At 44.5% G+C, this 23,229-nt stretch overlaps 1 protein-coding gene across 1 annotated transcript in view; it reads right to left on the bottom strand.

Annotated features, from left to right (window-relative positions):
* The window catches only part of tspoap1 (TSPO associated protein 1), a 228,614-nt gene that overhangs the window by 75,935 nt on the left and 129,450 nt on the right, over nucleotides 1-23,229 (bottom strand). Inside the window, 1 exon segment of the mRNA XM_045717400.1 lies at nucleotides 7,030-7,200. Coding sequence (XP_045573356.1) covers nucleotides 7,030-7,200 — 171 coding nt within the window.

The following is a 23,229-nucleotide window of genomic DNA, read 5'->3' as shown; positions in this document are numbered from 1 at the left end:
ACTTTACAGAGACTAGGCCTGAGCATCAGAAACATCCTTATCCAACTTCACACCTGCTGCATATTATGTCACTTTACAGAGACTAGGCCTGCGCATCAGAAACATCCTTATACCAACTTCACACCTGCTGCATATTATGTCACTTTACAGAGACTAGGCCTGCGCATCAGAAACATCCTTATCCAACTTCACACCTGCTGCATATTACGTCACTTTACAGAGACTAGGCCTGCGCATCAGAAACATCCTTATCCAACACCACATCTCTTCATTAGCATGTCATGTTACAAAGACTCTGCCTGCGCATCACAAACATCCTTATTCCAACTCCATAGCATTAAACGTTTCAGAAACTAGGCCAGCGGATCAGAAACATTCTTATCCAAATCCAGATATTGTCACGTTACAGAGACTAGGCCTGAGCATCAGAAACATCCTTATCCAACTACATTTCATGTCACATTACAGAGACTAGTCCTGAAATTCAGAAACATCTTTATCCAACTACATATCTGCTCCATATCATGTAAAGTTACAGAGACGAGGCCTGCGCATCAGAAACATCCTTATCCAACTCATATAACGTCACGTTACAGAGACGAGGCCTGCGCATCAGAAACATCCTTATCCAACTCATATAACGTCACGTTACAGAAACTACGCCTGCGATTCAGAAACATCCTATTCCAACTCCATATCTGCTCCATAGCATGTCAGGTTTCAGAGACAAGGCCTGCTCATCAGAAACATCCTTATCCAATTCCATAGCATGTCACATTACAGAGACGAGGCCTGCGCATCAGAAACATCCTTATCCAATTCCATACCTGCTCCATATCATGTCACGTTACAGAGACCAGGCCTGCGATTCAGAAACACTCCCTAAAACAGACCTTTCTAATCGACCTGGCCGGGGTATCCTGGAATGACATTGATCTCATCCCGTCAGTAGAAGATGCCTGGTTATTCTTTAAAAGTGCCTTCCTCGCCATCTTAAATAAGCATCCCCCATTCAAGAAATTTAGAACCAGGAATAGATATAGCCCGTGGTTCACTCCAGACCTGTCTGCCCTTGACCAGCACATAAACATCCTGTGGCGGTCTGCATTAGCATCGAGTAGTCCCGGCGATATGCAACTTTTCAGGGAAGTTAGGAACAAATATACACAGGCAGTTAGGAAAGCTAAGGCTAGCTTTCTCAAACAGAAATCTGCATCCTGTAGTACAAACTCTAAAAAGTTCTGGGACACTGTAAAGTCCAAGGAGAATAAGAGCACCTCCTCCCAGCTGCCCACTGCACTGAGGCTAGGAAACACTGTCACTACCAATAAATCCACTATAAATGAGAATTTCAATAAGCTTTTCTCTACGGCTGGCCATGCTTTCCACCTGGCTACCCCTACCCCGGTCAACTGCCCAGCACCCCCCACAGCAACCCGCCCAAGCCTCCCAGCTTCTCCTTCACCCAAATCCAGATAGCTGATGTTCTGAAAGAGCTGCAAAATCTGGACCCCTACAAATCAGTCGGGCTAGACAATCTGGACCCTCTCTTTCTAAAATAATCTGCCGAAATTGTTGCAACCCCTAATACTAGCCTGTTCAACATCGCTTTCCTATCGTCTGAGATTCCCAAAGATTGGAATGCTGCCGCGGTCATCCCCCTCTTCAAAGGGGGAGACACTCTAGACCCAAACTGCTACAGACCTATATCTATCCTACTCAGTCTTTCTAAGGTCTTTGAAAGCCAAGTTAACAAACAGATTGCCGACCATTTTGAATCCCACCGTACCTTCTCCGCTATGCAATCTGGTTTCAGAGCTGGTCATGGGTGCACCTCAGCCACGCTCAAGGTCCTAAACGATATCATAACTGCCATGGATAAGAGACATTACTGTGCAGCCGTATTCATCGACCTGGCCAAGGCTTTCGACTCTGTCAATCACCACATTCTTATCGGCAGACTAAACAGCCTTGGTTTCTCAAATGACTGCCTCACCTGGTTCACCAACTACTTCTCTGACAGAGTTCAGTGTGTCAAATCGGAGGGCCTGTTGTCCAGACCTCTGGTAGTCTCTATGGAGGTGCCACAGAGTTCAATTCTCAGGCCAACTCTTTTCTCTGTATACATCAATGATGTTGCTCTTGCTGCTGGTGATTCTCTGATCCACCTCTATGCAGACGACACCATTCTGTATACTTCTGGCCCTTCTTTGGACACTGTTAACAAACCTCCAGACGAGCTTCAATGCCATACAACTCTCCTTCTGTGGCCACCAACTGCACTTAAATGCAAGTAAAACTAAATGCATGCTCTTCAACCGATCGCTGCCTGCACCTGCCCGCCCGCCCAGCATCACTACTCTGGACGGTTCTGACTTAGAATATGTGGACAACTACAAATACCTAGGTGTCTGGTTAGACTGTAAACTCTCCTTCCAGACTCACATTAAGCATCTCCAATCCAAAATTAAATCTAGAATCTGCTTCCTATTTCTCAACAAAGCATCCTTCACTCATGCTGCCAACCATACCCTCGTAAAACTGACCATCCTACCGATCCTCGACTTCGGCGATGTCATTTACAAAATAGCCTCCAAGAGTCTACTCAACAAATTGGATGCAGTCTATCACAGTGCCATCCGTTTTGTCACCAAAGCCCCATATACTACCCACCACTGCGACCTGAAAGCTCTCGTTGGCTGGCCCTCGCTACATATTCGTCACCAGACCCACTGGCTCCTGGTCATCTATAAGTGTCTGCTAGGTAAAGCCCCGCCTTATCTCAGCTCACTGGTCACCATAGCAGCACCCACCCGTAGCACGTGCTCCAGCAGGTATATCTCACTGGTCACCCCCAAAGCCAATTTCTCCTTTGGCCGCCTTTCCTTCCAGTTCTCTGCTGCCAATGACTGGAATTAATTACAAAAATCACTAAAGCTGGAGACTCTTATGTCCCTCACTAGCTTTAAGCACCAGCTGTCTGAGCAGCTCACAGATCACTGCACCTGTATATAGCCCATCTGTAAATAGCCCATCCAACTACCTCATCCCCATACTGTATTTATTTATTTATTTATCTTGCTCCGTTGCACCCCTGTATCTCTACTTGCACATTCATCTTCTGCACATCAATCACTCTAGTGTCTAATTGGTTTATTGTAATTACTTCGCCACCATGGCCTATTTATTGCCTTACCTCCCTTATCTTACCTCATTTGCACACACTGTATATAGATTTTCAAAAACGGTATTATTGACTGTATGTTTTGTTTATTCCATGTGTAACTCTGTGTTGTTGTATGTGTCGAACTGCTTTGCTTTATTCTTGGCCAGGTCGTAGTAGTAAATGAGAACTTGTTCTCAACTTGCCTACCTGGCTAAATAAAGATGAAATAAAAAATAAAAATCAGAAACATCCTCATCCACCTCCATATCATGTCACGTTACAGAAACTAGGCTTGCTCATCAGAAACAACCTTATATAACCATATCGTGTCACATTACAGAGACTAGGCCTGAGCATCAGAAACAACCTTATCCAACTCCATTATCATGTCACGTTAAAGAGACTAGGTCTTCGCATTAGAAACGTCCTTATCTGAATCCATATCTGCTCCATATCATGTCACGTTACAGACACTAGGCCTGCACAACAGAAACATCCATATCAAACTCCATTGCTGTCCATAGCATGTCACTCCACAGAGACTAGACCTTCGCATCAGAAACATCCTTATCCAACTCCATACCTGCTCCATAGATTGTTACGTTACAGAGACTAGGACTGCAATTCAGAAACATCCTTATTCAACTCCATATCATGTTACGTTACAGAGACTAAACCTACAACTCAGAAACATCCTTACCCAACTCCACACCTGCTCCAAAGCTTGTCATGTTACAGAGACTAGTCCTTCGCATCAGAAACATCCTTATCCAACTCCATTTCTGTCCATAGCATGTCACTCCACAGTGTCATGACGTTGCCCTCTTTGGACACTGAGGGCACCATCCCCCGACCTCTATACTTCTGACACCAGGCTCTGTAAGAGCGGTCGTAGATTCCTACGAGGAGACCCTCTCCTCATGGCCCCAGTATAGAGAGAACAAAGGAGTTCTTCCACCTCACAGAACTGGAGAACCGAATGACATTTATGTTCTGGAGAAGGTATAAAAGATTGGTGAAGAATCCAGCAACGAACTGGTCCATTTGGTACAATTTTGTGAAACTCATGAGAGACAATACGGCCACATTACCATAATCATGCTTATAGAAGAGTCTCAGGTATGAGACTTACATCTAAATGGTTGTATAAAATGAATGAATAAGGATGGAACTGTTTGTGAAATTGCGTAATGTGATTTTGGACTGTTTAATGAAGGAAACTCCAATTCCCTTTAGGGTTGAACTAAATCCGAGGACTGCCCATGAGCACAGTTATGGTCTGGCGTCATGGGACAGGCACTTTTCTGCTCTTCTGAATAAAACCCCCACCGAGTATTTCTATCACCAGACCGAGCTTACCTCAATTACGAGATGGCTAAAGGTTGGAGACCATGCATTTCTCTTGATGAATTTTTAACCATACCACGTGGTTAAACTCTTAGACTATCGATACCGACAGAATAAGAACAAGTCTTTCATATTAATTACTAGTCTGCAGCTAGGAATTCAGTATCATTGAAAGCGAAGACCGACAACCGCCGAAACATCTCTCCTATAACAACATTAATGAATGTCACTCTGAACTACCCATTCTAACCACGACAGAGAACGAGAGACGGCGGACAGACTCTCCAACAGAAACAAACTTTTCAACAGAGATAAATATATATATTGATTGCAATTGTTCCCGAATGAGTGAGCGTTCATGTGCAAAGGCTTAGTATTTCAATTGTTATAATTATCAACTCTGTAGTGCCTTCTCAGCTGACCCCAACTCTCCTTTTGTCTAAGAAGCCGCCATGCCGGTTTAGCCCACTAGGGCACATTCCTCTATCATTTCTTTGTAAACATATCTACTGTTTGTTATGCATTTCTGTGAATTACTTAGTTAGTAAATAAATTATTTTAAGACAATTGATGTATGGATGACTCATAGTGAAGACTGGGTTCATGCAGATAACCAACAATTTATGACGTTTGGAATGAGACTGACGTGAGGTAAAGATTAAGTCATTAATCAGAAGACTAATTGATCAGATATTAAAATATCTGAAAGTTATATTAGGAAAATTGTAACTTTGTAATCTGAATATTTTCCTTGGTGCCCCGACTTCCTAGTTAATTACAGTTACATGATTAATCAGGTTAATCGCGTAATAATAATTACAGAGAGTTATTTGATAAGTATGTCTTCAGTTTTAATGATGCCAAAGACACGACAACAGATACTAGGCCTATGCATCAGAAACATCCTTATCCAACTCTATATCATGTCACATTTCAGAGACTAAGCCTGCTCATCAGAAACATCCTTATCCAACTCTATATCATGTCACATTTCAGAGACTAAGCCTGCTCATCAGAAACATCCTTATCCAACTCTATATCATGTTACATTACAGAGACTAAGCCTGCTCATCAGAAACATCCTTATCCAACTCTATATCATGTTACATTACAGAGACTAGTCCTTCGCATCAGAAACATTCTTATCTGAATCCATCTCTGCTCCATATCATGTCACGTGACAGACTAGGCCTGAGCATCAGAAACATCCTTATCCAACTCCATATCAATACATATTCCAGAGTCTAGGCCTGTGTATCAGAAACATCCTTATCTAACTACCAAGCATGTCACGTTACAGACACTAGGCCTGAGCATCAGAAACATCCTTATCTAAATCCACATCATGTCACGTTACAGACTAGGCCTGCACATCAGTCAACATCCTTATCAAACCCCACATCATGTCACGTGACAGACTAGGCCTGCACATCAGTCAACATCCTTATCAAACCCCACATCATGTCACGTGACAGACTAGGCCTGCACATCAGTTAACATCCTTATCAAACCCCACATCATGTCACGTGACAGACTAGGCCTGCACATCAGTCAACATCCTTATCCAACTCCACATCTTCCCCACATCATGTCACGTTACAGAGACGAGGCCTGAGCATCAGAACGCTGTGGGTGTAGTAGGAGCTTTTAGTGTTGTTGTTATCGTTTGTGTTGTTTCGTAAATTCATAAATGTGAAAAGCCTATTTGACATCAGACCGTAACACCATCATGCACATGTCCTCTGTTCTGTGAGAAAAGACAATCAGAGGCCTATCCGACTAGACTACCATGCATGTCTATGATACCATGTCCTGTCCTGTTTGTCAGATGCCAAAGCATATTATCGTATCATTTTTGTGTTTGCCAAAAAGTGTCTGCACGAATCACAATCAATCTGTTTCGGATCCAACATAAAATGTAAGTCCTTAATTCCACATTGACCTCTGACATGGTAACAAGGTTTTACCAAGCTTAACATTCTTATTTTATTCTAAATGCAGTTTACATGCATAGTCAGCTAGGCCGCGCCCCCCGTCTCCCAGCAGCAAACAGAGAAATCTGCTTATTTCAGCATTGCATCGCCACACAGAGCAGAAGGACTGTTGACTCAGTTTAATTGACTGAATGAACACAACAGCTTAATGGTGGGCGATGTGGGCGCGTCCTCTACAGTGACGACACAGCCGCAGGAAGACAATATTGATAATTTAAAAAAAGCGCTTGACCTGTGACCTGATCTGTTTTCTCACCATTGTCTGTCCATAGCATGAACACTTGGTTTATCTTCATGCATTGATAAAGACATCCTTCAGACCACAAGCAACCATAATATCATAACTGGTTTAGCCAGCACTCAATGTTCAGCAGTAGGCTTACTGACTGCACTAGTCCAATTAACAATGCCATTTCAGCCAAGTCTCCAACAAGAGGTGTGTGTGTCAGTATAGCTATCTGTGACAGGGTTGTATACTGTATGAGGGGAGTGTGTGTGTGATATTAATGTATCTGTTCTTACCAGCAACTGTAGTCTTTGATCTTCTCTGTGCTCCTTCTGGTGGGAGTGGCTGTGGGTGGGGGCGGGGCCTGGCGGAGTTGGGATCACTCGCGGCCCCTCCTCCTCTCTGGGAGTCTCCTCACACCTGGCTGGAGCCTCATTTAACGCCAAGAATTGGGTCTCTGCTACAACCTGTCAGAGGCACAAACCATGGAGGTTCACAATCATGCCTTAATAATTCAAGCTGACCTGATAGGCCAATAGATTACAGAAGCTAAAGAATGGGGTAAGGCAGGGGCAGACCTTAACACCTGGAGTATTACATAAGACAACGTAATGAAGCACATCACACAGAAGTGACTCTGTAGGGCTAAAGGAGCAACACTAGGTCAAATACAACCTAGACTGTCAGACAGAGGTGAAAAGCCCTTCATTCAAATCTAGGTTCCATGACTAAACTATTTTCCTTGCCTAATGGCTAGATTGAAAAAGAGCTTCAGCTAACTGGATCTAAGCATCATTGCCCACCTAACAGAGCTGCGTCAAACAAAGTGACTAAGAGAACATAGTGTCCTGTAATACCAACCTGACTGATGTTTACTGTAATACCAACCTGACTGATGTCTACTGTAATATCAACCTGACTGATGTCTACTGTAATATCAACCTGACTGATGTTTACTGTAATATCAACCTTACGGAGGTCTACTGTAATACCAACCTGACTGATGTCTACTGTAATATAAACCTGACAGATGTTTACTGTAATAGCAACCTGACTGATGTCTACTGTAATATCAACCTGACTGATGTTTACTGTAATATCAACCTGACGGATGTCTACTGTAATATCAACCTGACTGATGTTTACTGTAATATCAACCTGACGGATGTCTACTGTAATATCAACCTGACTGATGTCTACTGTAATATCAACCTGACTGATGTTTACTGTAATACCAACCTGACGGATGTCTACTGTAATATCAACCTGACTGATGTTTAATGTAATATCAACCTGACTGATGTCTACTGTAATATCAACCTGACTGATGTCTACTGTAATATCAACCTGACTGATGTCTACAGTAATATCAACCTGACATATGTCTACTGTAATATCAACCTGACTGATGTTTACTGTAATATCAACCTGACGGAGGTCTACTGTAATATAATCCTGACTGATGTCTACTGTAATATCAACCTTACTCCCAGCCCCAACCAATTGACAGATAGACCGACTGGGATTATAATCCAGCTCTCCTCCAGCCTTCCTTCCTAGTGGCCTGACTTCTGTACACAGTCACCTAATCCACAGAGAATCCCTCCAGCCGGAAACGTGACTCACATACAGCAGAGGGAGAGAGACAGAGGAGAGATACCTACCCCCTCAACCTGGATGTAAATCTTAATGATTCTTTAGAAAGGAGTCCCTCCTCTCTTTGAATGAATATTCCTTTAAGATTATAATACACTGCTCAAGAACATTCTCAGAGTTAGGATTGAGAGAGTCCTTGTGAACCCGTATTTAATAAACGTCTCAGAGTACTGATCTAGTATCAGGTATCCCCTCTTTCATTACGACAAGGCAAAACTGAATCAGTATTGATATTCCTAATCTGAAGTCCAGCAGAGGGCTGTCATGACTGTCCATGAGAATCCAAATAGGTCAGATCAGGTTTGCAATGAATAACTTCAATCAGACCCCCTCTCACCCTAGAGGTGGAAGGAAAGAACTAGTGGGGGTTAACAACTCACGTCCTGTTGTAAATCAAAGGAGAAGATTCAGCCCTGAGCTCTCAAGATTCACCAAAGGAATGTGCTTTGTTTCAACAGACTTTATCCCGCTGAAACTCTAACACGTTCAAAAATGAATACTGGAACAATATTTATAACATAGAACATGGGGAATGGTCAATCTATAGAACACTAATGTAATTTTGTTTGTTATTTTGTGATGTCATTAAAAATATTATAAAGGAAATACTGTAACTTGGAAAGTATACCCACTACATATATGAAGTTTCCATACTCTGCATTGTGCATGTAATATGAAAAATTATGAAAGTGTTTTTGTTAAGAGAGGGAGGGAGGTGATTTGAGAAGCTATAAGAGAACTTTGCACAGTGACTAGTTATTGCCTGGAGTGAGGTTAGGGAGCGTACCAGCATGCCGGAATCGGCCATTTCGAGCAAACTGTATAATGATGTGTAAAGAAAAAAACACATTAGACCAGAAAAACATGCAGCTGCACGTTAAAAGTGGTTTGAACTTTGAATCTCAACACGAGGTGAAGACGATAAACTCACCTCCCGGACAATCACTTGTACGGCTGATAAGCTTTTCTAAGTAAAGTATCTTCGAAAGCGAATTTAAGTAGGACCATCCTGTTACTATGCTCAAACCATCGTGTTACGCTACTCTCATCACCCCACTGGGAACCATCGACATGGCTGGCTAGCCTATCTTCAAAGAAGCATCTTCAAGAGCGAATGGAAGGAAAATCAACTCTGTTGTTCTGTTCAGGACTACATGACAAGTCACCGGATAACAGACAACTACGAAGAAGGACAACAGTAGAAGAGTTGTTGGAATCATTTCGGACAATCAAATCCTTACAAGCTTTCCCCGAAAAGGCCCAACCCCCTTTTCAAGGCTGCCCTGTTCACCGAGAGATTCCCGGCGAACCCAGGCATTTCACGTAAATACATTGATGATTTCTTTCTCAAAGCGGGCAGCGGTTCGTGTGCAAAGTATATGGTTACTGAAGGTGAGAGTAGTTTCTGAATGTACCAATGCTAAGTGTCTCTGTCCCTCTCCATCTCTTCTTTAACAAACAGCCATGTTGTTGTCATTCCGCTAGGGATGTCAATAACCGGTGCAGAGTGTGTGTGTTTATCCTGTGTTCCCATTTAATTAGCTTGTAAATAAATAACTAAACCAATTTCGGTAGTGCTGAATCATAAGTAAGGCTGGGGTTTTAGCAGATGCAAGGAGGCTACGACTGTTCAGAATGATGATATGATATGAGGTTATGATTAATTAGTTGACTGTTTATAGATGTGATAGGTAAATACCTTATAGAGTTTAATTCGGGAGATGGTAACTCTTTAAAGAAACACTCTCGTGGTGCCACAGATCCTAATGAGTTAATTGTAACATGATTCATTTAAATCGGGTAACAATTAAACATAGTTACTTAATTTAATAAATAACAGTCTTCAGATTAATGTTAAAGTCACGACAGGGCTGTGGCTGGGGCACTTAGTGTAGGGGGAGTGGATCTGGAGAACATGGGGGGAGTGGATCTGGAGGACATGGGGGGAGTGGATCTGGAGGACATGGGGGAGAGGATCTGCAGCTGGAGGACATGGGGGGAGTGGATCTGGAGCTGGAGGACATGGGGGGAGTGGATCTGGAGGACATGGGGGAGTGGATCTGGAGGACATGGGGGGAGTGGATCTGGAGGACATGGGGGGAGTGGATCTGGAGGACATGGGGGAATGGATCTGGAGGACATGGGGGGAGTGGATCTGGAGGACATGGGGGGAGTGGATCTGGAGGACATGGGGGGAGTGGATCTGCAGCTGGAGGACATGGGGGGAGTGGATCTGGAGGACATGGGGGAGTGGATCTGCAGCTGGAGGACATGGGGGGGAGTGGATCTGGAGGACATGGGGGAATGGATCTGGAGGACATGGGGGGAGTGGATCTGGAGGACATGGGGGGAGTGGATCTGGAGGACATGGGGGTAGTGGATCTGCAGCTGGAGGACATGGGGGAGTGGATCTGGAGGACATGGGGGGAGTGGATCTGGAGGACATGGGGGGAGTGGATCTGGAGGACATGGGGTGAGTGGATCTGGAGCTGGAGGACATGGGGGACTGGATCTGGAGGACATGGGGGAGTGGATCTGGAGGACATGGGGGGAGTGGATCTGGAGGACATGGGGGAGTGGATCTGGAGGACATGGGGGGAGTGGATCTGGATCTGGAGGACATGGGGAGAGTGGATCTGGAGGACATGGGGGGAGAGGATCTGGAGGACATGGGGGGAGAGGATCTGGAGGACATGGGAGGAGAGGATCTGCAGCTGGAGGACATTAGTGTCATATCCTTGTCACCCTGGCTTCAGCGGGTTAAGAGTCAGGAATCAGGTGTCTAATTGTATCTACTTATCTACTGCTGTAGCTAGGCTAGTGCACCCGAGGCCACGTCTCAGAAACAAGATCAGGGGCAGGTGATCAAGCTGAACCCCCCCCCCTTTGTTATTTACTATTTATTTCTGCAACAACACCCTCATTCATCACAAATTGTAAGCAAGCTAGTTACAGTGCCTGCTAAAGAAATGATTGACATGGGGAAAAAGAGGGCGGGCTATCAGCTGATCATTGATGTGGATAATTGATGTAAATCTGCTAGTTACGTAGCTCGATATTTTTTCAAGGGCACTTGGCGAGTGGGAGGGCAAAGGGGGCAGGTGCTCGGGTACAGGTAGGACTCCTATCTTTGCACGTGCCTGAACAGGATCAAACTAAGGACCAGCCGGTGCGATGTGAAGAAGAAACCCTCTCCGAAGTGACTGCTTAAATCTCCTTGAAGTGACAGCTCAGTGCTGCTAGCCATTTGCTATGAGACCACACAATACATCAGGCAGGTAAAGTAACTATATTTGGGCTCATATCCCTCATTATTAGGGTTACTATGAGTTGAAATCCTTTCAAGGAACATCAGGACTGGTAAAGAATACCTACTAGAATAGAACGTTAGAAAACTGTCTGTCAGTACACCTAAGCCCAGTCCATTGTTGCAGGTCAGTGCGGCAGTGATAGCAGGCCGGTCCCCTGAGTTCAGATAGGCATGTATAAAGGAGTGAATTTGAGTGTTTGCCCACAATGCTGAGGTTCAGAGATCAGAGCCACAGATTATCAGAGTTATCAGGCAGTGTGTCATACGGGTCAGGTAGTATCTGAGGGGAAGACAGAGAGACAATGATTCATAATGCCTCATGTGTAGAGTGAATCTCATTTATTAACATGCCAAAATAGACCCAATGAGCCTAATGTATTAATCAAATTAGTCACATTATGTAACAGAACAGTCAAATATGTGGACTATTTTGAAGTTGAAAAGTACATAGTGATACATAGTATTTTGTAATGTGAACAGTCAATGTTGCACGGCTCTATTTAGGCAGCCAAATGTCTTGCTGTGTGTAATCCTGTACTGAGTTTGTGTTTTCAGCGCCCCATGCTGACAATGACCTATCACTGAGAGCCCAGCCAGGTGATCTGAGGGTGGCCCTGTGTCACCTGCTCTAAATGACCTATCACTGAGAGCCCAGCCAGGTGATCTGAGGGTGGCCCTGTGTCACCTGCTCTAAATGACCTATCACTGTCACAGCCAGGGCACAGCAACGTTTACTCATCATCACGTCCCTTACACCTCACCCTCATGGACATTTCGTTTTTTTAGGCGAAAGCAAAATGGTCTTTATTGGAATATACAGATTTGGTGCAAAGACATGCAGATGTTTCTTGGAACTCTCTGGAACTCTCACACACTCTGGCCTTTTCACACTATCGTGTTGACCCGAACCATACTTGACCATACCGAACCATACCGAACCATACTATACCATACCGAACCATACTATACCATACCGAACCATACTGAACCATACCGAACCATACTGAACCATACTATACCATACTGAACCATACCGAACCATACTATACCATACCGAACCATACCGAACCATACTATACCATACCGAACCATACTATACCATACTGAACCATACTATACCATACCGAACCATACTATACCATACTATACCATACTATACCATACCGAACCATACTATACCATACTATACCATACTATACCATACCGAACCATACTATACCATACCGAACCATACTGAACCATACCGAACCATACTGAACCATACTATACCATACTATACCATACCGAACCATACTATACCATACCGAACCATACTATACCATACCGAACCATACTGAACCATACTGAACCATACTATACCATACCGAACCATACTGAACCATACTGAACCATACTATACCATACCGAAACATACTATACCATACCGAACCATACTGAACCATACTATACCATACCGAACCATACTCAACCATACTATACCATACCGAACCATACTCAACCATAATATACCATACCGAACCATACCGAACCATACTCAACCATACTATAACATACCGAACCATACTGAACCATACTATACCATACCGAACCATACTATACCATACCGAACCATACTGAACCATACTATACCATACCGAACCATACTATACCATACCGAACCATACTGAACCATACTATACCATACCGAACCATACTCAACCATACTATACCATACCGAACCATACTCAACCATACCGAACCATACTATACCATACCGAACCATACTATACCATACTATACCATAATGAACCATACTATACCATACCGAACCATACTGAACCATACTATACCATACCGAACCATACTGAACCGTACCGAACCATACTATACCATACCGAACCGAACCATACTCAACCATACCGAACCATACTCAACCATACCGAACCATACTATGCCATACCGAACCATACTGAACCATACCGAACCATACCGAACCATACTCAACCATACTATACCATACCGAACCATACTATACTATACCATACCGAACCATACTATACCATACTCAACCATACTATACCATACCGAACCATACTATACCATACCGAACCATACTATACCATACCGAACCATACCATACTGAACCATACTATACCATACCGAACCATACTATAACATACCGAACCATACTATACCATACTGAACCATACTATACCATACCGAACCATACCATACTGAACCATACTATACCATATCGAACCATACTATACCATACCGAACCATACTATACCATACTGAACCATACTGAACCGTACCGAACCATACTCAACCATACTATACCATACCGAACCATACTATACCATACCGAACCATACTGAATCGTACCGAACCATACTGAACCATACTGAACCGTAGCAAACCATACTATACCATACCGAACTATACTATATCATACTTAACCATACTGAACCATACCGAACCATACTATACCATACTGAACCATACCGAACCATACCGAACCATACTATACCATACTGAACCGTACCGAACCATACTATACCATACTGAACCATACCGAACCATACTGAACCATACTGAACCATACTATACCATACCGAACCATACCGAACCATACTGAACCATACTATACCATACCGAACCATACTGAACCATACTATACCATACCGAACCATACTCAACCATACTATACCATACCGAACCATACTCAACCATACCGAACCATACCGGACCATACTCAACCATACTATACCATGCCGGACCATACTGAACCATACTATACCATACCGAACCATAATGAACCATACTATACCATACCAAACCATACCGAACCATACTGAACCGTACTATACCATACTGAACCATACTGAACCATACTATACCATACCGAACCATACTATACCATACCGAACCATACTGAACCATACTATACCATACCGAACCATACTCAACCATACTATACCATACCGAACCATACTCAACCATACCGAACCATACTATACCATACCGAACCATACTATACCATACTATACCATAATGAACCATACTATACCATACCGAACCATACTGAACCATACAATACCATACCGAACCATACTGAACCGTACCGAACCATACTATACCATAACGAACCGAACCATACTCAATCATACCGAACCATACTCAACCATACCGAACCATACTATACCATACCGAACCATACTGAACCATACCGAACCATACTGAACCATACCGAACCATACCGAACCATACCTAACCATACCCAACCATAGTATACCATACCGAACCATACTATACCATACCGAACCATACTATACCATACTCAACCATAGTATACCATACCGAACCATACTATACCATACCGAACCATACTATACCGAACCATACCATACTGAACCATACTATACCATACCGAACCATACTATACCATACCGAACCATACTATACCATACCGAACCATACTATACTATACCATACCGAACCATACCATACTGAACCATACTATACCATACCGAACCATACTATACCATACCGAACCATACTATACCATACTGAACCATACTGAACCATACCGAACCATACTATACCATACCAAACCATACCGAACCATACTATACCATACTGAACCATACTGAACCGTACCGAACCATACTGAACCATACTATACCATACCGAACCATACTGAACCATACTATACCATACCGAACCATACTGAATCGTACCGAACCATACCGAACCATACTGAACCGTAGCAAACCATACTATACCATACCGAACTATACTATATCATACTGAACCATACTGAACCATACCAAACCATACTGAACCGTACCGAACCATACTATACCATACCGAACCATACCGAACCATACTGTACCGTACCGAACCATACTGAACCATACTGAATCGTACCGAACCATACAGAACCATACTGAACCATACTGAACCATACTGAACCGTAGCGAACCATTCTAAACCATACCGAACTATACCGAACCATACTATATCATACTGAACCATACTATATCATACCGAACCATACTGAATCGTACCGAACCATACAGAACCATACTGAACCGTACCGAACCATACTGAACCATACTGAACCGTACCGGACCGTACTGAACCATACTGAACCATACTGAACCGTACCGAACCATACTGAACCATACTGAACCATACTGAATCATACTGAACCATTCAGAACCATACTGAACCGTACTGAACCATACTGAACCATACTGAATCATACCGAACCATACTGAACCTATATTGTGCTTGCTCAAACCATACAGAACCATACACTGAGTATAACAAACATTAGGAACACCTTCCTAATATTGAGTTGCCCCACCCCGCCCCTTTGCCTTCAGAACAGCCTCAATTCGTCGGGGCATGGACTCTACCAAGGTGTCGAAAGCGTTCCACAGGGATGCTGACCCATGTTGACTCCAATGCTTCCCACATGGGGAACAACTATTTTGGACCCCCTTGTGGCCCCCCCTAAATGTGGAGTATGAAATAATTTTTACATAACACATTTTTGCTATCGTTCTTTTTTTTTTTACATCCGTTATTAGACAGTGGCAACGATGATGATTATGAACATGGTCTTTTGCCTGCTAATGCCTGCAATGCAGTGAAGAAAACGATATGACAACAATAACGTCTAATGTAACTGGCCCCCTCTAACAGTACAACTGGCCCCAGCTTGGCCCCCCCCCCCCAGTTGAAATGGTCCAGAACCGCCACTGGAAATACATTGTTTAATTGGTTTGTTTTTATCCTGATTTTGTTCTTTATTTAGACAGCAAGGAAAGAGAGGGGAAAACAAATGAGGTAGTTAAAGGACAGAAAATGGTGGACCTGTGGGTCAGAGTGAAGTTCGGCAGTTCTACCACTAAATAAAACTCCCCTAGTACGTTTCAGCTGTACTTGATCAATGTTTGGTGGTGAGCAAGCAAGAAGTCTTTATAATAATGACCATGTAATAAAGGTATGACATTATTGTTATTTTCAAATACAATCTATTTTTGAGCTTAGTTGTGGTCAATTTGCAGTGTACAAATTATTATAATTTTGTTCAGGACCCCGACCATCCAATCTGACAAAAATTGGTCCACGGCTGTATCCCAGTTGTCTACCCCGGCTCTACTCCATGAGGATGTCTACTACACTACCAACAAGCTCTACTCTATGAGGATGTCTACTACACTACCAACAAGCTCTACTCCATGAGGATGTCTACTACACTACCAACAAGCTCTACTCCATGAGGATGTCAACTACACTACCAACAAGCTCTACTCCATGAGGATGTCTACTACACTACCAACAAGCTCTACTCCATGAGGATGTCTACTACACTACCAACAAGCTCTACTCCATGAGGATGTCTACTACACTACCAACAAGCTCTACTCCATGAGGATGTCTACTACACTACCAACAAGCTCTACTCCATGAGGATGTCTACTACACTACCAACAAGCTCTACTCCATGAGGATGTCTACTACACTACCAACAAGCTCTACTCCATGACGATGTCTACTACACTACCAACAAGCTCTACTCCATGAGGATGTCTACTACACTACCAACAAGCTCTACTCCATGAGGATGTCTACTACACTACCAACAAGCTCTACTCCATGAGGATGTCTACTACACTACCAACAAGCTCTACTCCATGAGGATGTCTACTACACTACCAACAAGCTCTACTCCATGAGGATGTCTACTACACTACCAACAAGCTCTACTCCATGAGGATGTCTACTACACTACCAACAAGCTCTACTCCATGAGGATGTCTACTACACTACCAACAAGCTCTACTCCATGAGGATGTCTACTACACTACCAACAAGCTCTACTCCATGAGGATGTCTACTACACTACCAACAAGCTCTACTCCATGAGGATGTCTACTACACTACCAACAAGCTCTACTCCATGAGGATGTCTACTACACTACCAACAAGCTCTACTCCATGAGGATGTCTACTACACTACCAACAAGCTCTACTCCATGAGGATGTCTACTACACTACCAACAAGCTCTACTCCATGAGGATGTCTACTACACTACCAACAAGCTCTACTCCATGAGGATGTCTACTACACTACCAACAAGCTCTACTCCATGAGGATGTCTACTACACTACCAACAAGCTCTACTCCATGAGGATGTCTACTACACTACCAACAAGCTCTACTCCATGAGGATGTCTACTACACTACCAACAAGCTCTACTCCATGAGGATGTCTACTACACTACCAACAAGCTCTACTCCATGAGGATGTCTACTACACTACCAACAAGCTCTACTCCATGAGGATGTCTACTACACTAACAACAAGCTCTACTCCATGAGGATGTCTACTACACTAACAACAAGCTCTACTCCATGAGGATGTCTACTACACTAACAACAAGCTCTACTCCATGAGGATGTCTACTACACTACCAACAAGCTCTACTCCATGAGGATGTCTACTACACTACCAACAAGCTCTACTCCATGAGGATGTCTACTACACTACCAACAAGCTCTACTCCATGAGGATGTCTACTACACTACCAACAAGCTCTACTCCATGAGGATGTCTACTACACTACCAACAAGCTCTACTCCATGAGGATGTCTACTACACTACCAACAAGCTCTACTCCATGAGGATGTCTACTACACTACCAACAAGCTCTTCTCCATGAGGATGTCTACTACACTACCAACAAGCTCTACTCCATGAGGATGTCTACTACACTACCAACAAGCTCTACTCCATGAGGATGTCTACTACACTACCAACAAGCTCTACTCCATGAGGATGTCTACTACACTACCAACAAGCTCTACTCCATGAGGATGTCTACTACACTACCAACAAGCTCTACTCCATGAGGATGTCTACTACACTACCAACAAGCTCTACTCCATGAGGATGTCTACTACACTACCAACAAGCTCTACTCCATGAGGATGTCTACTACACTACCAACAAGCTCTACTCCATGAGGATGTCTACTACACTACCAACAAGCTCTACTCCATGAGGATGTCTACTACACTACCAACAAGCTCTACTCCATGAGGATGTCTACTACACTACCAACAAGCTCTACTCCATGAGGATGTCTACTACACTACCAACAAGCTCTACTCTATGAGGATGTCTACTACACTACCAACAAGCTCTACTCTATGAGGATGTCTACTACACTACCAACAAGCTCTACTCCATGAGGATGTCTACTACACTACCAACAAGCTCTACTCCATGAGGATGTCTACTACACTACCAACAAGCTCTACTCCATGAGGATGTCTACTACACTACCAACAAGCTCTACTCCATGAGGATGTCTACTACACTACCAACAAGCTCTACTCCATGAGGATGTCTACTACACTACCAACAAGCTCTACTCCATGAGGATGTCTACTACACTACCCACATTTTCACATTTAAGTCATTTAGCAGACACCCTTATCCAGAGTGACTTACAGTAGTGAATGCATACATTTCATTTCATGCATTTTTTTTTTTTGTACTGGCCCCCCATGGGAAACAAACCCACAACCCTGGCGTTGCACACACCATGCTGGCATTGCAAACACCATGCTCTACCAACTGAGCCACAGGGAAGACTAGCATGATGGGAACTAGGCCAACACACAATATGACCTACCTTCTAGCCTGGGTCCATGCTTCCTAAAGCATGATGGGAACTAGGCCAACACACAATATAACCTACCTTCTAGCCTGGGTCCATGCTTCCTAAAGCATGATGGGAACTAGGCCAACACACAATATAACCTACCTTCTAGCCTGGGTCCATGCTTCCTAAAGCATGATGGGAACTAGGCCAAAACACATACGGCCTGGACAATGCAACACAAGGCCCGTTCCGTAGCTAAACAGAGGGCTTAAACACGACACACAAAGCTTGATTTATACCTCGACTACAACTTACTAAACCACACTGGCCTGTAGCCAAAGCATGGCTCATGATTACTATAGCACATGTACCCATCATTTACACGAGGCCAGGTCCATGCTTCCTCAAGCACCCTACACATTCTATAGGTGTAGACCCTATAGACTAGGCCAGGTCCATGCTTCCTCAAGGACCCTACACATTCTATAGGTGTAGACCCTATAGACTAGGCCAGGTCCATGCTTCCTCAAGGACCCTACACATTCTATAGGTGTAGACCCTATAGACTAGGCCAGGTCCATGCTTCTTCAAGGACCCTACACATTCTATAGGTGTAGACCATATAGACTAGGCCAGGTCCATGCTTCCTCAAGCACATACCCTACACATTCTATAGGTGTAGACCCTATAGACTAGGCCAGGTCCATGCTTCCTCAAGGACCCTACACATTCTATAGGTGTAGACCCTATAGACTAGGCTAGGTTCATGCTTCCTCAAGCACATACCCTACACATTCTATAGGTGTAGACCCTATAGACTAGGCCAGGTCCATGCTTCCTCAAGCACCCTACACATTCTATAGGTGTAGACCCTATAGACTAGGCCAGGTCCATGCTTCTTCAAGGACCCTACACATTCTATAGGTGTAGACCATATAGACTAGGCCAGGTCCATGCTTCCTCAAGCACCCTACACATTCTATAGGTGTAGACCCTATAGGCTAGGCCAGGTCCATGCTTCCTCAAGCACCCTACACATTCTATAGCTGTAGACCCTATAGACTAGGCCAGGTCCATGCTTCCTCAAGCACCCTACACATTCTATAGCTGTAGACCCTATAGACTAGGCCAGGTCCATGCTTCCTCAAGCACATACCCTACACATTCTATAGGTGTAGACCCTATAGACTAGGCCAGGTCCATGCTTCCTCAAGGACCCTACACATTCTATAGGTGTAGACCCTATAGACTAGGCTAGGTTCATGCTTCCTCAAGCACATACCCTACACATTCTATAGGTGTAGACCCTATAGACTAGGCCAGGTCCATGCTTCCTCAAGCACCCTACACATTCTATAGGTGTAGACCCTATAGGCTAGGCCAGGTCCATGCTTCCTCAAGCACCCTACACATTCTATAGCTGTAGACCCTATAGACTAGGCCAGGTCCATGCTTACTGCTGCAGTGTTACATCCCATTCAGTGAGTGGAGCCCCGGGCCTGGATAGGAAGCCTTAAGCACATGGTTGTAATCCCTGTGGTGGACTACTGAAATGACTAACTGAATAGCTTCTTTTCAAATCACCTTAACGAATTGGCCTGGTTACTGGTTTGGTTTTCACTTTTAATACAATTACATAGCATCATCAGTGATATACTGCTATCATCATGCTGCTATGTCCCCAGTCCTGGTGGTCACTAAGTCACAGACAATATGCTGCTATGTCCCCAGTCCTGGCCTGGCGGTCACTAAGTCACAGACAATATGCTGCTATGTCTCCAGTCCTGGTGGTAACTAAGTCACAGACAATATGCTGCTATGTCCCCAGTCCTGGCGGTCACTAAGTCACAGACAATATGCTGCTATATCCCCAGTCCTGGCGGTCACTAAGTCACAGACAATATGCTGCTATGTCCCCAGTCCTGGCGGTCACTAAGTCACAGACAATATGCTGCTATGTCCCCAGTCCTGGTGGTCACTAAGTCACAGACAATACGCTGCTATGTCCCCAGTCCTGGCGGTCACTAAGTCACAGACAATATGCTGCTATGTCCCCAGTCCTGGCGGCCACTAAGTCACAGACAATACGCTGCTATGTCCCCAGTCCTGGCGGCCACTAAGTCACAGACAATATGCTGCTATGTCCCCAGTCCTGGCGGCCACTAAGTCACAGACAATATGCTGCTATGTCCCCAGTCCTGGCGGTCACTAAGTCACAGACAATATGCTGCTATGTCCCCAGTCCTGGCCTGGTGGTCACTAAGTCACAGACAATATGCTGCTATGTCCCCAGTCCTGGTGGTCACTAAGTCACAGACAATACGCTGCTATGTCCCCAGTCCTGGCGGTAACTAAGTCACAGACAATACGCTGCTATGTCCCCAGTCCTGGCGGTAACTAAGTCACAGACAATACGCTGCTATGTCCCCAGTCCTGGCGGTAACTAAGTCACAGACAATATGCTGCTATGTCCCCAGTCCTGGCGGTAACTAAGTCACAGACAATACGCTGCTATGTCCCCAGTCCTGGCGGTCACTGAGTCACAGACAATATGCTGCTATGTCCCCAGTCCCTGGTGGTCACTAAGTCACAGACAATATGCTGCTGTGTCCCCAGTCCTGGTGGTCACTAAGTCACAGACAATATGCAGCTATGTCCCCAGTCCTGGTGCTCACTAAGTCACAGACAATACGCTGCTAGTTGCTGTCTAAATTCCCACATCTGGAATCTGACATTTCTGACTGACCGACAGTTACAAAATAGGTTTTGGGGACAGGTGTCACAGTGACTCGACTAGTAGGTCTCGGCTCATGCCCCTTCAGCTTGCAGACAAGTGTTATGGCACCTCCGTAAACCAGGTGGGAGTTACAATGTGGGATTTAGTGAAATGAATATTGAAAAGCAATAAAGATTTCAGATCGGCAGAAGAAATCCAATTAGTTGGGACTCATCATGCAATAATAACATGGAGAACACATAACTACAACAGAGCAGCCAAACTGACGCTGCTGCAGCAGTCTATGGTCAGCAGCCAAACTGACGCTGCTGCAGCAGTCTATGGTCAGAGCAGCCAAACTGACGCTGCTGCAGCAGTCTATGGTCAGAGCAGCCAAACTGACGCTGCTGCAGCAGTCTATGGTCAGAGCAGCCAAACTGACGCTGCTGCAGCAGTCTATGGTCAGAGCAGCCAAACTGACGCTGCTGCAGCAGTCTATGGTCAGAGCAGCCAAACTGACGCTGCTGCAGCAGTCTATGGTCAGAGCAGCCAAACTGACGCTGCTGCAGCAGTCTATGGTCAGAGCAGCCAAACTGACGCTGCTGCAGCAGTCTATGGTCAGAGCAGCCAAACTGACGCTGCTGCAGCAGTCTATGGTCAGAGCAGCCAAACTGACGCTGCTGCAGCAGTCTATGGTCAGAGCAGCCAAACTGACGCTGCTGCAGCAGTCTATGGTCAGAGCAGCCAAACTGACGCTGCTGCAGCAGTCTATGGTCAGAACTGACGCTGCTGCAGCAGTCTATGGTCAGAGCAGCCAAACTGACGCTGCTGCAGCAGTCTATGGTCAGAGCAGCCAAACTGACGCTGCTGCAGCAGTCTATGGTCAGAGCAGCCAAACTGACGCTGCTGCAGCAGTCTATGGTCAGAGCAGCCAAACTGACGCTGCTGCAGCAGTCTATGGTCAGAACTGACGCTGCTGCAGCAGTCTATGGTCAGAACAGCCAAACTGACGCTGCTGCAGCAGTCTATGGTCAGAGCAGCCAAACTGACGCTGCTGCAGCAGTCTATGGTCAGAGCAGCCAAACCGACGCTGCTGCAGCAGTCTATGGTCAGAGCAGCCAAACTGACGCTGCTGCAGCAATCTATGGT

The sequence above is a fragment of the Salmo salar genome, chromosome ssa04 (genome assembly GCF_905237065.1).
Source record: "Salmo salar chromosome ssa04, Ssal_v3.1, whole genome shotgun sequence".
Classification (NCBI taxonomy): Eukaryota; Metazoa; Chordata; class Actinopteri; order Salmoniformes; family Salmonidae; genus Salmo; species Salmo salar.
This window is presented reverse-complemented; position numbering and strand designations above follow the sequence as displayed.